The sequence below is a fragment of the Heterodontus francisci genome, chromosome 4 (assembly GCF_036365525.1).
Source record: "Heterodontus francisci isolate sHetFra1 chromosome 4, sHetFra1.hap1, whole genome shotgun sequence".
In the NCBI taxonomy this organism is placed as follows: domain Eukaryota; kingdom Metazoa; phylum Chordata; class Chondrichthyes; order Heterodontiformes; family Heterodontidae; genus Heterodontus; species Heterodontus francisci.
The window spans coordinates 70053682-70069082 of NC_090374.1; the positions used below are offsets into that span (position 1 = coordinate 70053682).

The 15401-nt window shown below is 45.0% G+C and overlaps 1 protein-coding gene across 1 annotated transcript in view; it reads right to left on the reverse strand.

The window, feature by feature from the left end:
- Positions 1-14179, reverse strand: part of LOC137369080 (arrestin domain-containing protein 3-like) — a 67206-nt gene extending 53027 nt beyond the window's left edge. Inside the window, exon 1 of the mRNA XM_068029675.1 lies at positions 13753-14179. Within this exon, the coding sequence (XP_067885776.1) occupies positions 13753-14011 (259 nt within the window). The 5' untranslated portion in view covers positions 14012-14179. The remainder of the gene's footprint in view (positions 1-13752) is intronic.
- Between the last annotated feature and the right edge of the window lie 1222 nt (positions 14180-15401).

The following is a 15401-nucleotide window of genomic DNA, read 5'->3' on the forward strand; positions in this document are numbered from 1 at the left end:
CAGTTACATTTCTCAATGTTTGAATGTTTTAAAAATTGGAGAAAACACAACTCGAACTTTGAACCATTTTTATTTTTTTCACTGGATTTGAGCAACACTGGTTCGGGAAGCATTTATTCCCCATCCCTAATTGCCCTCGAGGAGGTGGTGGCGAGCTGCCTTCTTGAACTGCTGCAGTCCTTGGTGTGCAGGCACACCAATAGTGCTGTTAGGAAGGGAGTTCCAGGATTTTGACCCAATGACAGTGAAAGAATGGTGACATGGTTCCAAGTCTGGTGTGTGGCTTGGAGAGGAACCTGCAGGTGGTGGTGTTCCCATGTGTCTGCTCCCTTATTCTTCTAGGTGCTAGAGGTCGCGGGTTTGGAAGGTGCTGTCGAAGGAGCCTCGAGTTCCTGCAATGCATCTTGTAAATGGTACGCACTGCTGCCATTGTGCGTCAGTGCTGGAGGGAGTGTATGTCTATAGTGGTGGATGGGGTGCCAATCAAGCGGGTTGCTTTGTCCTGGATGTTGTCAAGCTTCTTGAATGTTGTTGGAGCTGCACTAATCCAGGCAAGTGCAGAGTATTCCATCACACTCCTGACTTGTGCCTTGGAGATGGTGGACATGCATTGGGGAGACAGGAGGTGACTTACTCACTGCAGAATTCCCAGCCTCTGACATGCTCTTGCAGCCACAGTATTTATGTGGCTGGTCCATTTCAGTTTCAGGTCAATGGTGACCCCGAGGATAATGATATTGGGTGGGGGGGGGGGGGGTGGGGGGGGGGGTTGGGGGTGGCGGAATTAAGCAATGGTAAAGCCATTGAACATCAAGGGGAGATGGCTATCTTCTCTCTTGTTGGAGATGGTCATTGCCTGGCACTTGTGTGGCGCCAATGTTACTTGCCACTTATCAGTCCAAGCCTGAATGGTGTCCAGGTCTTGCTGCATTTCTACACGGACTGCTTCAGTGTCTGAGTGTTCATGAATGGTACTGAACATTGTGTCATCAGTGAACATCCCCACTTCTGACCTTATGATGGAGGGAAGGCCATTGATGAAGCAGCTGAAGATGGTTGGGCCCAGGACACTACCCTGAGGAACTCCTGCAGTGATGTCCTGGAGCTGAGATGATTGACCTCCAACAACCGCAACCATAACCATCTTCCTTTGCGCTAGGTATGACTCTAACCAGCAGACAGCTTTCCCCACGAATCCCATTGACTCCAGTTTTGCTAGGGCTCCTTGATGCCATACTCGGTCAAATGCTGCCTTGATGTCAAGGGCAGTCACTCTCACATCACCTCTCAAGTTCAGCTCTTTTGTTCATGTTTGAACCAAGGCTGTAATGAGGTCAGATGCTGAGTGGCCCTGTCGGAACCCAAACTGGGTATCACTGAGCAGGTTGTTGCTAAGCAAGTGCTGCTTGATGGCACTGTTGATGACATCTTGCATCACTTTACTAATTATTGAGAGTAGGCTGATGGGGCGGTAATTGGCTGGTTGGACCTGTCCTGCTTTTTGTGTACAGGACATACCTGGGCAATTTTCCACATTGCCGGGTAGATGCCAGTGTTGTAGCTATACTGGAACAGCTTGGCGAGGGGTGCAGCAAGTTCTGGAGGACAGGTCTTCAGTACTATTGCCGGAATATTATCAGGACCGATAGCCTTTGCAGTATCCTGTGCCTTCAGTCGTTTCTGGATATCAAACGGAGTGAATGGAATTGGCTGAAGTCTGGCATCTGTGATGTTGGGGACTTCAGGAGGAGGCTGAAATGGATCATCAACTTGGCACTTTTGGCTGAAGATTGTTGCAAATGCTTCTGCCTTATCTTTCGCACTGTTGTGCTGGGCTCCCCCATCATTGAGGATGGGATATGTGTGGAGCCACGTCCTCCAGTTAGTTGTTTAATTGTCCACCACCATTCACGGCTGGATGTGGCAGGACTGCAGAGCTTAGATCTGATCCATTGATTATAGGATTGCTTAGCTCTGTCTATTACATGCTGCTTATGCAGTTTGGCATGCAAGTAGTCCTGGGTTGTAGCTTCACCAGGTTGACACCTCATTTTGAGGTATGCCTGGTGCTGCTCCTGGTTTACCCACCTGCATTCTTCATTGAACCAGGGTTGGTCTCCTGGCTTGATGGTAATGGTAGAGTGGAGGTTATGCTGGGCCATGATGTTACAGACTGTGGTTGAGTACAATTCTGCTGCTGCTGATGGCCCACAGCGCCTCATAGATGCCCAGTTTTGCATTGCTGGGTCTGTTCGAAATCTATCCCATTTAGCACGGTGATAGTGCCACACTATCCTGAGTGGTGTGAAACAGGGCTGTGTTCTCGCACCCACACTTTTTGGGATTTTCTTCTCCCTGCTGCTTTCACATGCGTTCAAATCCTCTGAAGAAGGAATTTTCCTCCACACAAGATCAGGGGGCAGGTTGTTCAACCTTGCCCGTCTAAGAGCGAAGTCCAAAGTACGGAAAGTCCTCATCAGAGAACTCCTCTTTGCTGACGATGCTGCTTTAACATCTCACACTGAAGAATGCCTGCAGAGTCTCATCGACAGGTTTGCGTCTGCCTGCAATGAATTTGGCCTAACCATCAGCCTCAAGAAAACGAACATCATGGGGCAGGATGTCAGAAATGCTCCATCCATCAATATTGGCGACCACGCTCTGGAAGTGGTTCAAGAGTTCACCTACCTAGGCTCAACTATCACCAGTAACCTGTCTCTAGATGCAGAAATCAACAAGCGCATGGGTAAGGCTTCCACTGCTATGTTCAGACTGGCCAAGAGAGTGTGGGAAAATGGCGCACTGACACGGAACACAAAAGTCCGAGTGTATCAGGCCTGTGTCCTCAGTACCTTGCTCTACGGCAGCGAGGCCTGGACAACGTATGCCAGCCAAGAGCGACGTCTCAATTCATTCCATCTTCGCTGCCTTCGGAGAATACTTGGCATTAGGTGGCAGGACTATATCTCCAACACAGAAGTCCTTGAAGCGGCCAACATCCCCAGCTTATACACACTACTGAGTCAGCGGCGCTTGAGATGGCTTGGCCATGTGAGCTGCATGGAAGATGGCAGGATCCCCAAAGACACATTGTACAGCGAGCTCGCCACTGGTATCAGACCCACCGGCCGTCCATGTCTCCGTTATAAAGACGTCTGCAAACGCGACATGAAATCGTGTGACATTGATCACAAGTCGTGGGAGTCAGTTGCCAGCATTCGCCAGAGCTGGCGGGCAGCCATAAAGACAGGGCTAAATTGTGGCGAGTCGAAGAGACTTAGTAGTTGGCAGGAAAAAAGACAGAGGCGCAAGGGGAGAGCCAACTGTGCAACAGCCCCAACAAACAAATTTCTCTGCAGCACCTGTGGAAGAGCCTGTCACTCCAGAATTGGCCTTTATAGCCACTCCAGGCGCTGCTTCACAAACCACTGACCACCTCCAGGCGCGTATCCATTGTCTCTCGAGATAAGGAGGCCCAAAAGAAAGAAAAGAAGTGCCACACAACACGATGTACAGCATCCTCAATGTGAAGACGGTACTTCATCTCCACAAGGACTGTGCAGCGGTCACTCCTACCAATAGTCATGGACAGAAGCATCTGCGGCAGGCAGATTGGTGAGGACAAGGTTAAGTATGTTTTTCCCTCGTGTTGGTTCCCCCACCATCTGCCGCAGACCCAGTCTAGCAGCTATGTCCTTTCGGACTCGGCCAGCTTGGTCAGTACTGGTGCAACCGAGCCACTCTTGCTGCTGGACATTGAAGTCCCCCATCCAGAGCACATTCTGTGCCCTTGCCACCCTCAGTGCTTCCTCCAAGTGGTGTTCAACATGGAGGAGTACGGACCCATCAGCTGAGGGAGGGCGGTAGGTGGTAATCAGTAGGAAGTTACCTTGCCCAAGTTTGACCCAATGCCTTGAGACTTCATGGGGTCCGGAGTCAATGTTGAGGACTCCCAGGGCAACTCCCTCCCTACTGTAGACCACTGTCCCACCACCTCTGCTGGGTCTGTCCTGCTGGTGGGACAGGACATACCCAGGGATAGTGATTGCAGTGTCTGGGACATTGTTTGTAAAGTATGATTCCGTGAGTATGACTATGTCAGGCTGTTGCTAGACTATTCTGTGGGACAGCTCTCCCAACTTTGGCACAAGCCCCCAGATATTAGTAAGGAGGACTTTGCAGGGTCAACAGGGCTGGGTTTGCCATTGTCGTTTCCGTTGCCTCGGTTGATGCCGGGTGGTCTGTCCGGTTTCATTCCTTTTTATTGACCGTAGCGGTTAGGTACAACTGAGTGGCTTGCTAGGCCATTTTAGAGGGCATGTAAGAGTTAGCCACATTGCTGTGGGTCTGGAGTTACATGCAGGCCAGATCAGGTAAGGACAGCAGATTTTCTTCCCTGAAGGACATTAGTGAACCAGATGGGCTTTTACAACAAATCGACAATGGTTTCATGGCCATCATTAGACTAGCTTTCTTTTTAGTTCCAGATTTATTAAATTAATTCAAATTCCACCTTCTGCTGTGGTGGGATTCAAACCCATGTCTCCAGATCAATATCCTGGGGTCTCTGGGTTACTAGTCCAGTGATAACACCGCTACGCCACTGCCTCCCTCGAATAGGGCAGTAATTGACGGAGTTGGATTTGTCCTGTTTTTTGTGCACAGGACATACCTGGGCAATTTTCCACATAACCAGGTAGATGCCAGTATTGTAGCTGTACTGGAACAGCTTGCCTAGGGGTACAGCTAGTTTTTCAGCACAAATCTTCAATACTATTGACGGAATGTCATCAGGGCCCACAGCCTTTGCGGTATCCAATGCCTTCAGCTGTTTCTTGATATTCTGTGGAGTGAATTGGACTGGCTGAAGACTGGGACTGCAGGAGGAGGCGGAGATGGATCATCCACTCAGCACTTCTGGCTGAAGATGGATGCAACTGCTTTAGCCTTATATTTTACACTGATATGCTAGACTCCCCCATTGTTGAGGTTGGGAATATCTGTGGAGCCACCTCCTCCTGTCAGTTGTTTCATTGTACACCACCATTCACGACTGGATCTGGCAGCACTGCAGAGCTTAGATCAGATCCGTTGGTTGTGGGATCGCTTAGCCCTAACTATTGTGTGCTGCTTGCGCTGTTGGCACGCAAGCAGTCCTGTGTTGTAGCTTCACCAGCTCGACACCTCATTTTTAGGTGCGCCATCCTGCACTCTTCATTGAACCAGGGTTGGTCCCCCAGCTGGATGGTAATGGTAGAGTGGGGGTTATGCCAGGCCATTAGGTTACAGATTCTGCTACTGCTGATGGCCCACTGTGCCTCATGGATGCCCAGTTTTGAGTTGCGAGATCTGTTTGAAACCTATCCCATTTAGCATAGTTGTAGCGTGACTCAACACAATGGAGGGTACCCTCAGTGTGAAGATGAAACTTCGTCTTCACAAGGACTGTGCAGTGGTCACTCCTACCAGTACTGTCTTGGACAGATGCAACTGTGACACAGATTGTGGAGGACAAGGTCAAGTAGGTTTTTCCCTGTTGTTGGTTCCCTTACATCTGCCACAGACCCAGACTAGCAGCTATATCCTTTAGGCATTAGTCCCCACCCAGAGTATATTTTGTGCCCTTGCTACCCTCAGTGCTTCTTCTAATTGGTGTTCAACGTCGCAAAGCACTGATTCATCAGCCGAGGGGGGCGGTAGGTGGTATCAGCAGGAGGTTTCCTTGCCCATTTTGGACTTGATGCCATGAGACTTCATGGGGTCCGGAGTCAATGTTGAGGACTTACAGGGCAACTTCCTCCCGACTATATACCACTGTGCCGCCACCTCTGGTGGGTCTGTTCTGCTGGTGGGACAGGACATACACAGGGATGGTGTTGTTGGTGTCTGGGACACTGTCTGCAAAGGTATGATTCCGCGAGAATGACTATGTCAGGCTGTTGCTTAGGACAGCTCTCTTAATTTTGGCACTAGCCCCCAGATATTAGTGAGGACTCTTCAGGGTCGACACAGCTGGGTTTGTTGCTGTCGTTTCTGGTGCCTAGGTAAATGCAGAGTGGTCCGTCTGGTCTCATTTCTTCCCTTAGACTTTGGAGAGGTCTGATACAACTGAGTGGTTTGCTGGGCCATTTCAGAGGGTATTAAGAGTCAACCACAATGCTGTGTGTCTGCAGTCACATGTAGGATGGACCAGGTAATGACATTAGTGAACCAGATGGATTTTTACAATAAATCAACAATGGTTTCATGGCCACCAGTAGACTAGCTTTTAATTCCAGATTTATAACCACAGCATCTGTGGTTTGATTGGAACCCATGTACCCAGAGCATGAGCTTGGGTCTCTAGTCTCGTGACATTACCACTAACCCATCACCTCCTTGTTCAATGCTTCTCTCCAAGTTTGTTTTTTTTTCCAATGAATTCTCACTAGAAATTTCTCAGATTGCAAGCCCAGAGCTTATGCTGGCACCACACCTGCCAGGGACCTCCTGCGCCAAGCCCTTCCCACAATTTCAATAACCATGGCAGGCACTGGCAACACAAGGGGTGTAACCTTGGGTGCCCATAACCTCACACAGCCTGCTGCTGTCTGGGGAGTGGGAGTGGAGGGGGTACTGGATATACAATCCCTCCCAAAAAGAAAAGGAAGAATATATAAATACATGTGGCCAGCAAGAATAATAAATTGGCATTTTTTTTTAAAGTTACTTTTCTTCGGAGGTCCAAGCTGCTAACCACCCCACCTCCCCCCTCGGGCCTCAAATCTTTATAAATGCTAATAAATATCAAAAGCCAATGTGAGTCTATTGCTGGCCATTTTTACCTTTTAAAAAGGACAATTAAGAGGATCACCTGCAAAACTGAACACCTGAGGGCTCCCAATGAAAATTGCATATAAGGGATAATCTCAAGAACCCATACTACCACTGAGAGGGTGTCCTGCTAGTATTGTGTATCAAAGTTTATACATATGTTGCCCCTGATTTTTTGTCTATTGCTAAACTCATAAAATTACTTCTGTAATGGCAAATAAGAACTGGTGTTAGACCAGCAAAGGAACTGGAGATTTTCCAGCCTTAACAGAGCTATTGCACAGCTTTATATCACAATATGGCTGCAGCAGTCATTCCCAGTTTTGTCATTATGGAGGAAAATGGAAGACCTGAAGCACAGAAAATATACCAGGTACATAACTCACACAAAGCAGGTCAATCACAACTGAATCAGCTACATGGGGCTGATGGAGGAGCTGTATCCGAGGAATCTCAGGTATCACAGTAAGATATCACTAACCTGTGTCAACTGGTCCAACATCACTAGTTAAAAGTGCAAATGCATTTAAAGAGTTAGGATGGCCGTCAGGTGCTATTTTGAGACACAGTAGTAGAATCCACACCATTAAAGTTTTTGGGGGACTGTCTTCCTCATCACTCTATGCGTGCAGGCAGTCTAACAATCTCCAATGGACAAATAAGGTCACTATTGTCTCAACAGGTTAGCTGCAAGCTCCATCCATATATTCACAGCAGCGATCTCAAGAGTTAACTTGTTTTCCATGTACTGGTCCAATAAAGAGGGAGCTGAAGCTTACGTCACCACACAACCATCCACAAAGGCATTCATGCAGCTATCTTCAATACACTTTGGTGTGCCCAACAGAAAGGGCTATTATTCTTTCAAAGTGCAACAGAAAGTAAGAGCATCATTTTCAGGCAGGAGTGAACCAGTGATTCATTCAGCTGACCTATTCCAACTTTCCTGAGAATCATCCACATGCATTTCTAGTCTCATAATCCTGATACCCGTTTTCTGACTGGAACTTGCCTTGTGCCTTTTTGAGTCCTCTAATGTTTGTAGACCCAGTAAAGACACATACGGCAAAAACACATAAGAACATAATTAAAACAAAGGGGCCAGTAACCAATGAATAGTGTGTTGAAGCAGGATGAGTACAAAGGGGCACAGCACACAGATAGCCGTGGAATTGTAGATATGATTATAGAAAAGGTATTGAGGAGGATCGCAGAAACTAGGAGTCATCATGGACACCAGATATGATTAAACTCATAATAGACAATGGGAAACCATGAAGTTTTGAATAGGTTCTCACTGAGCCAAATAAGGAATTATTATGTCATTATACCAGACCCCTATGAGCAAGTAAGAGGGGTGGGTCTTAGAAACAAGATTTAACCCCTGACTGAAACGGAGGAAGGTACGAGAACCCCGGGGAAGAACACTCGAGAAGATACCCTGAGCCAGGGGCTGAGAGAGCAGAAGAGCAGCCGCAAGTTCGAGACTGATCAACTCATGTCTTGACGGGTAGCATACTGTGCAAGTAGTGAGAGCTTGTACTTGATTTAGTGTGTGAATAAAATATTGATATACCTTTCACCAATCGGATTCCGTGGATTCTTTAAGAGTAGTGCGTGTTCGGCACAACATGTTCCAATAGCTTTCCAGGTTGTCTGTTCCATATGTTTATCACCTTTTATGGGACAAAATGTCAGAATTTCCCATTTTTCTTTCTTATTCTCAATTGGAAAACGTGATCCCTTGTTCTTGAATTTAGGGGGTAATTTCAACCTGGCGGGAAACAGATGGGATCGGATCCCACCATGGAAAGTAAAATCAGGCTGGGTTTAAAATGGGTGGTGATCAGATCCAGTCAGTTTCCCACTGGGCAAGGTAGGTGTGTGGAATGTAAACCTTATTTGCATCTAAATTCTCCAAAAACCCCACTGCCTTGAATGCTTCCATCAAGTCTTTCAGGAAATAAAAATCCCTGAATAGCCGACATTTCCTCAGAGCTCTGACCCCCTACTGCTGAAACAAATCCAGTAAACAAGCACGCAGTGCTCCAATTTTAGATGTATCGTTATGAACTTATCAGCTACACTTATCACAATATTTTGTAACATTTTCTTCATGTTCTCAACTGGCTGTGAACAGTGCACTAACAGTCTGAGTGAGTTGGGCAAAAAAGCTTCAAGCTCTTTGTCTTGATATAACAGTGCAACATATTTCCAGTTACAGTGTCTTATATTTCTATACATACAAAGATATCTCAAACTACTTTACAGGTTGATGAACGGCACCATAATCCTCACTATCATTCTCTTTTAACTTTACACTTTATATTAAATTGCTTGACTGCAACAGATTTTCACTCATGGGATGCTTTTGAATTTGCTACTGCTCCCAATTGAGTGTCATCTGCAAATTTAGAGAATTTGGGCATAACACCCTCCAAATCATTTATAGAAATTTTAAGCGGTCCAACAGAACCAGTGGCATACCAGTAAACTGGACACTAGTAAACTACTTCCACATAAACCACAACTTGATGTGAATAAGCTAATTAGTCTAATGCATTATCTAGTAATGTATTATATGGCAATGTGCCAAACACTCTCTTGAAATCTAAGTATACAACATTCACTCTCTTATCCCTGATCACTAGATCAATAAACTCCTCAAAGAATCTAATAAATCGGTTACACGTGTTCTTAAAATCATGCTGCCTATTTCTAAGTACCCTGTATCTCAAGATGATCCCTTACCCTATCACTCATTATAACCAAAAAAAATCATCACACAATTCAGATAAGGCCGACAGGTTGATACTTAGATGAGTAGTAACCAGCCACCCCCACTCCCAATGCCCTTTTAAAAATACAAGTCGTGTTTGTTACTTTATAACCCTCCAGAATATGGGCCAAATCCAATGAACTATTGAAAATACCTGAAAGGGGATTCACAAACTTTTGAGCCAACTCTTTTCAAAACACTGGGATAGAACCCATCAGATCCTGGGTCATTCAACTTCAGAAAATTCTCAAATAAATCCTACTTTGTGATTTTAAGTGTTTTTATTCTACACTCATCCTTAAACAATTTCCTCAATTCTGGCAAATAACCTATTTCATTTGAGAGCATGAAAAGTGTTTTTTTTTTTAATTTCAGCAACTCCTGTCCTTTCGCACCACCTCCCTATTTTTACTTCCTCTGGTTTCTATACCATTTACATGCTTCGGACATGTCTGAAGAAATTTTTGCCATATCCTGAAAGTTTACAGCTTTATTTTCATTGTGTTCCTAGTATCTCTCATTCCTTTACAGACCACCCTATCTTGTTCCTTTCCTGAATATTTTAAAATGTTGCTCACTTTCCCCTCCTTCCTGCTGCCTTCCAGAACACTCTCAGTATCCACACACATCTTATTCTAGGAATGAATTGATTTTAAAAGTATCCCTTTGAAGCTTTCTAATATTTCCTTCACATCCTTTCTTATATTTACTTCCTTACATTAGTATTTTTTCATGCAGTGCTTCATATTCTAAAATTCACCGGCTTCAATTTTACTTCATAACAGGTTTCCTTGCATGGTGGTCGCCAAGAAATAAAGGCATTGTGGAAACTCACACAGATGTGAGGATTCACCTCTGCAACACAGAACTGCTGGTTACAAAGGAGCTGTATTGAGAGGAAGGAATTCTTTTCTCTGTTAATACATGTGGTGGCATTGAGCAAGACTGCCATGTAGGGTCATATAAAGCTTTCTATCTCTGGGAATTCTTTTACTCAGAAAGTAAAGTGCCATTGGAAAGATTTTGGAATCTGGGTCAATGCATCTTGCCGCAGGTGCACTGCCAGGATGGGCTGACTCTCTTCTGGTGTTTGCCACTTAACCTTGCTTCCCTTCCATTCTTGTTCTGTTCCTCTTCCTCCAATATATGTGCATCATCTTAGGTAGAATTCCAATGGGAAAGCCAGTTTTGCAGCCTTCAGATATCGCTTACCTATCCCCACTCCAGTCTATGCCTCTCCACAGGGTAATAGAGAATGTAGGTGAATACATCTGACTAAAATAGTACAAGAATTTTGCAGATACCTGCAGTCAAACCTCGGAAATCATCACAAAAACACCAAAAGTAATCAGTTTCAGAAACTTCCTTTTAAACAACCACTTCTTTTATGCTTGTAATTTGCCTCCGATATAGTTGCAGGAAGGCATAAGGAGAAGACAACTGATGTCATCTTGTAACTCCTCTTGTGAAAGTACAGACTCGTGGCTGAAGATTGTTCATCCTTCCTCCACTTCTGAGAAACCGTGTCAATCCAACGTGTGATCACTGAAACCCCTGATGCCATATTTCTCCTGAAAAGCCTGCTAGACTAATTCTCAATGCCATCTGAAAAGAACTGCTCCAGAAAAATCCCAGTGACAGCCGTCTACCCGTATTTGGGGTGCCAGAATAAAGGGACAATTGATATCATTCCAAATCTTCACCTATTCCTTCAAAACTTAACAAGTATTTGGCCAAAGTGTTTTTTGTCTTTTCTGTAAAAAGATCTATGCAAAGAAAACTTTACTTTCATTTTAACCTCTGTGCGCATGTGCATGTTTGTGATTGTGAGAGAGAGTGTTCAGTTAGAAGGGAAGTGTCATATTTCAAACTGTGTGTTAATCCATTCATCTTTACTGAATAAGTAGAGTACATGATTGACCATATTGGTAACTGGGTAAACATTTAAATATATTTTGTGACCTGCAGAGAAGTGGAACTAGAGAGAGAAAGACAGTGCACTCCTCCCACCTCAGTCTTAACACTCCATGTTGGGAATATTAACCCCTGGCCACGAAAGCATCCAGCAAGTGACTAGCCAATTTGGGAACAGCAGCAGGAGCTCCAGCTGATGATAACAGCCAGGACTCATTAACATAATATATGATGGGGCACTGTTGCGACAAACGTTGACAGATCTAGGGCTCGCCCAAAATTTCTGCCTCCACTCAAAATACAAATCCCGATTTCTACCGTTTTCAATCTCATGAACCTCAGGGCAACTGCCAAGCAGCCAAGTCACACAAATGTAAAGATGCACTCATATGGGTTGATATTAGTGTTGCCAACCTGCCTCACTGCCTGGGAATCTCACTGAACGAAAGAGACATCTCCTGGGCATACTGACATAATTGGCATCTCAACAGTAACTGACTCTGTAGCATTGCCACCCTAGAGAAACCACCTCCCACTCGGTGACATCACCAACCTCACCCCACCCCCAAATCCCTCATCCCCACACAGGCCGGCATATAAGTTTGATGAATATTGGAGGTTAGGGGGGGGGGGGTTAATTAGGTCATTTCTAGTGGGTTGGGTGAGACCTCCTGAAATGAGACTGGTTGGTGGAAAATCAGGGATTGTGGGGGTGGGGAAGAGAAGAAGAGAGACAGACTGGGAAGAGGGGTGGGGCTGGAAGAGGGTTAAAAAGGAACAGGGGAGGGAATTGGGCTCATGGGGCAAAGTGAGTGTAACTGAGAGTTGGAGGATTGGGGTTCCGGGGAAGAGTCAGACTGGGAATTGGGACAGGGAGAAAGGGAGACTGGGGATTGGGACAAAGGAGACTGGAAAATGACATTGGGAATTGAGACTCGGGCAGAGAGGAAAGTAGAACACTTTGGACTGGAATTTGGGAGGAGGGGCGGGGGAAAGGAGAGCTCATGTGAGTGGGAGGGGTGGAAACTGGAGGTTGGAGCATTGGGGTTCAACTTGGGGGCTTTACTCTGGATAAAGAGTGAAAATTTGTTTCTACTAATGGACAAATGAGTTTGCAGTCGTAAATACAACAGCTGCTGGCAGAAAACCACAAGCAAAAATACTCAACTCCATAAACTTTGTACGAAAGTACGTTGGCCTGGATTTTGTGACTCAACGCTGACCTCGAAGAAAACTACACACTAAGATCTAGTGATGTCAACAGTGTGGATTTCACATTTCCCAACCTTAATTTCATTCTGTTGCCAGCTATAGAGGATCTCCAGCATCCAGAAATAGCGATGTCAGCAAACAGACTCAGCAGCTGATCACATTGAAGAATTTTCACATGACAGCAAACCAAGTCGGACACGGCACTGATTATCATTCATTTTTTATACTCTCACAAAAAGTGAAATCAACATTTGGACATATACATGAGATTAAGGTAGAGGTTGAAATATCACAAACAAACATTTATTTTAAAAATCAGTGGAATTTATCACAATGGAGAATTTTAACATTCCACAAATATAAAATTAGTTCATGGCCTGAGAGGTTCTTCAACGCTAATTATGATTTATTACCCTGTTGAAAAACCCAATTACACCTCATTCTACAAGGCACAACATTTTCAAGGGTTTTAACAGTGAGATTAGAGTATAAAATTGGAAGTTCACATCACGTGATTTCTCAATTTCTCTCCAACAGCGCAGACTGTGGAGAAGCAGGGAATCACTAAACTTCCGAGTTTAACTGCAGAGGCATAGATGCTAAAAGTTGCTGTCAATTTCAGGCAATTTTACCATCTTTACAACCGCAAAATCGAGCCATCGATGTAAATACAATTAATATTTGCAAACTGTGGGGCAAGCGTCACATGATCAAACCTCATGGAATTCTTCCAACCAGAATTGGCAAGCTTAGTTGGTACTGGAAAAATAAAGTGCTCCTGAACCTTTACTTGTGTAAAGTTAGAACAAGGTGAATTTTTCCAACAGCATCAATTAAGTCCGTTTCACGTTTGCAAATGAGTAAAAGTGCAGTGTTGGCGAAAACTTCCAGTGTTTCTGTTTCCCAGGATTATCACAGTAACATCTGGCAGGCGGGATTACATGGAACCGCCGAAATAAATTGTTGGATTTAGAAAGGAGACACTTTCGAGCTCTAATGTTTAAGATCTCTTTGCAATGCAAGGACACACTTACCTATTCCGATGAGCAGGTCCTTCTGCTTGAAGTATCTGATCTGCTGAGTGTAGTCATCAGAGATGTCCGAGTTGTAGTTTGACTCGGTCCAGTGGACGTACGCCTGTCCTTTGGCGTGGATTTTAAGAGCTTTCACCTCGATCTGAGCCTCAACCTCCAGAACGATCCGACCAGAGAGACATTCCCCGCTGGTGTACATCGGGACATTGTTATCAACAGCGCGGTCGTAAAGTATGGTAAAACTCTTCACTTTCCCCATCACTGTGGCCAACGTACAGATTATAATGCAAGATTAGGGTAAAAGTGGGACCATTTCCCCTACCGAACAGAATAAACACTCAGCAGTCTGTTTTGTTATGGCAAAACCTAGCAGTGCCTGGCTGTGAGCTAACTGCTTCCGATTTGAGAAACTGGCATTACAGAACTATTGGTCATTTCACAAAACGCACGCAATTTGAGTCATAGCATTCCAAACTCACTGAGAAGAAAAATAGCTGTATTTTCATGTTATTTAATGTTTTGACGTCACTTCCTCCATTTCAAAGGGAGAACATTAAGCCATCCAGCACCCTTCCCAAACGTGATTAACTTTTTTTTAATTTCCAAAATATACTTTATTCATAAAAATCTGTAAAAATTACATTCCCAAACAGTTTAAAACAGCATCAAGTCAAAAAATACAAACAGTACAAAGGTGATCAGTTTCCTTCTATACAATCAGGAGTTGCCTCACAACTCTTCCATTTCATTGTCATGCCATATACATTTTTACATTTACAGCACACAAAATTTTCCCGATACAGTTCGAGGGGTTTCCCATGGATCCAGCCCCTCAGTTCAGCTTGGTGGGGGGACCTTACACAGTGGTCTTTCCCCATTGAGCCTTTGCTGCGGCTGCCCCAAGCTTTAGTGAGTCCCTCAGCACGTAGTCCTGGACCTTGGAATGTGCCAGTCTGCAACATTCGGTGGTGGACAACTCTTTGCGCTGGAATACCAGCAAGTTTCAGGCAAACCAAAGGGCGTCTTTCACCGAATTGATAGTCCTCCAGCAGCAGTTGATGATTGTCTCGGTGTGCGTCCCTTGGAACAGCCCGTAGAGCACGTGATTAACCTGCACCTATTGACAGCGTTGCGATCAGCAAGTTAAATTAATGCCAGCTGCTGTTTTAAATAATTGCTGCGTGCAGTCAGTGCAGCTGCCAACGCTATTCATTGGTTGCACTCAACAGCAGGGTCCAATATTGTGAGTGGCTGGTACTGCTTAAAGGGAGTCTGCACCTCTTTAAGGGAGGTGCATTGTGGCTACTGGAAGTGTTGGGAGTTCTTTGTAAAGTGACCCTGTACTGTGATACTTTGAGGAATAGCTAAATATGCTATTCAACTATGAGAGTCACATCACCCAAATAAATTTCAGGACATTCACTGATACTTTCTCTCTCTCTCATGCAGGAAAAGGTGGTGCCTGGCAGGAGGCAGTAGGAATTGAATTGGAGGAGGACAATCCCGCCTTCATATTTTAACCCTGTGAGCAAATAGTGCTGGTTATATGTGAAGGGGCATTGCTGAAGGTGTGTTTACTGGTGGTGCTGGAAGGATCAATGATGAGGAAATCTGCATATCTAATCCTCCTACTCATTCCCATTTCTCCC